At 45.6% G+C, this 1,900-nt stretch overlaps 1 protein-coding gene across 1 annotated transcript; it reads left to right on the plus strand.

Annotated features, from left to right (window-relative positions):
* Window positions 1–851: 851 nt before the first annotated feature.
* Window positions 852–1,622, plus strand: LOC136653895 (olfactory receptor 4Q3-like). Its single transcript, XM_066630769.1, has one exon. The coding sequence runs from the start codon at window positions 852–854 to the stop codon at window positions 1,620–1,622; it is 771 nt and encodes a 256-aa protein (XP_066486866.1).
* Window positions 1,623–1,900: the final 278 nt, after the last annotated feature.

Consider the following 1,900-nt stretch of genomic DNA (forward strand, 5'->3'; position numbering starts at 1 on the left):
AGAGTGAAATGGTGGGGAAGATCAGGCCCGGGCGGGGGTGAGGATGGTCTCTGCTACATTCTAACCCCTATCCTCGGTTTCCCAGCATTACACAGGGCTACTTAGTTCTGCACCAGCTCAATGGATCCAACTAGCCCCATTGAGCTGGCGAGGGTAAGGGAACAAGTGTTATTACCCTGAGACCTCCTGCCTGCCCAAATCCAATGCCGGTTACAGTGTGGCCTGGCAAATCCGCTGTGCCAGTACTGGATAGGATTGGGTTGCCCATATTGGAAACGTGGGGATAAAAAGATAAAAATGTAAAGATAGAGAGAAATAGAAATAATGAAATTGGTCCTGATAAGCAACGAGATGCAAATAAAACTAATTGGTCTAATAATTCAATTATTTTAACACAAGTTTATTATCGTTCCATTTTGACATGCACACACAACAATGAATATTGGCTTGAAACCATTGTTTGTATGTTGTAACAAGGAGAAGAGTCTAGAAGTTGAGAACTAAAGAAAGAAGAACAAAAACTTCTTGATTTTATTCATAATTCGGGGGGCGGGAGCACAGCATATTGAAAGTCAGGTTACACATTACTGGAATAAAATGATTAATATTGGGCTATTTGTGTCCAGGTTGGAATATTGTTCACTTACTTCATTTTTTTAAACTGCACCAGAACCAGCCATCGACATGAATGGATCCACCATCTCAGAGTTCATTCTGCTGGGCTTCTCCTTTTCCCACACTGCACAGCTCTTTCTTTTGGTCCTGGTCTTGGCCTGCTACACCACCGCCCTTCTGGGAAACTTCCTAATTATGGTGAGTGTGTGGTCTGAGCCAAGCTCCATCAAGCCCCAATGTATTTCTTCCTTGCCAATCTGTCCATTATTTACATGTCTCTGGGTTCAGTGGCTGCCCCAAAGTTAGTGACCAACCTCTTGAAAAGTGGTTCTGTCATCTCCTATGGTGGTTGTATGGCCCAGCTGTTTGGTCTTCACCTCTTTGGGGGTGCAGAGATGTTTGTCCTCACTCTCATGGCCTACGACCGTTACGTGGCCATTTGCCAGCCACTGAGATATACAGCCATCATGGACCGGCAACGCTGCTTCAGTCTACTGATATTTTGCTGGACAGGAGCCTTCATTCATTCCACTGTCCAGATGGTGGTCATAGCCAAGCTACCATTCTGTGGACCGAATGAGCTGGACAATTTCTTCTGTGACATCCCACAGGTAATCCAGCTGGCCTGTGCAGAAATCTATGTGGTTGAGAAACTCAAGCTGGTCAGTGGTGGCCTGATAACTCTACCTAACTGCCTGACCTTGCTGGTTTCATATGTCATCATCCTGGCCTCCTTCTGTGGCCACTTTGGGAAGGGTGGTAGGAAGGCTCTGTCTACCTGTAGCTCCCACCTGATGGTAGTTGGCCTCCTTTACGGGCCTGTTGCTTTTGTGTATCTTAAGCCTTTCTCCGACTCTCAGGTGGACAAAATGGCTTCTGTGTTCTACATGGTAGTCATCCCTGCCCTCAACCCCCTGATCTATACTCTGAGCAACCAAGAGATGAAGGGAGCCATGAGAAAGTTGAATGACAAATGTCAGCTCCTCCTACTGCCTTATAGGGAGTAAATGTGTGTAGTTTTATTTCACTTGATTGTGGAAGCTCTTCCCAGGACTTGGGAGGGACACTATTTTAGTGGTACTCTGTTCTTCCTTGAGTTCATCCTGGGCAAAATGCAATGATCAATGATGAAAGCAGTAATGGATCCATTCTAAATATTGTTGCTGTTTTATCCATTGTGTCATGCCCAACTCTTGACGACTTTGTTGGCAAGAACTCTCCATGCCCCCTTGTCACTCTCACTCTCACCTTTACACTCTCACATAACACCAGAACCAGGGGACAT

This window comes from Tiliqua scincoides, chromosome 5 (assembly GCF_035046505.1).
Source record: "Tiliqua scincoides isolate rTilSci1 chromosome 5, rTilSci1.hap2, whole genome shotgun sequence".
Lineage (NCBI taxonomy): Eukaryota > Metazoa > Chordata > Lepidosauria > Squamata > Scincidae > Tiliqua > Tiliqua scincoides.

What these genes read in the sequence shown, in the direction of transcription:
- LOC136653895 (XM_066630769.1), top strand. Translation starts at nt 852, where the DNA reads ATGTATTTCTTCCTTGCCAATCTGTCCATTATTTACATGTCTCTGGGT.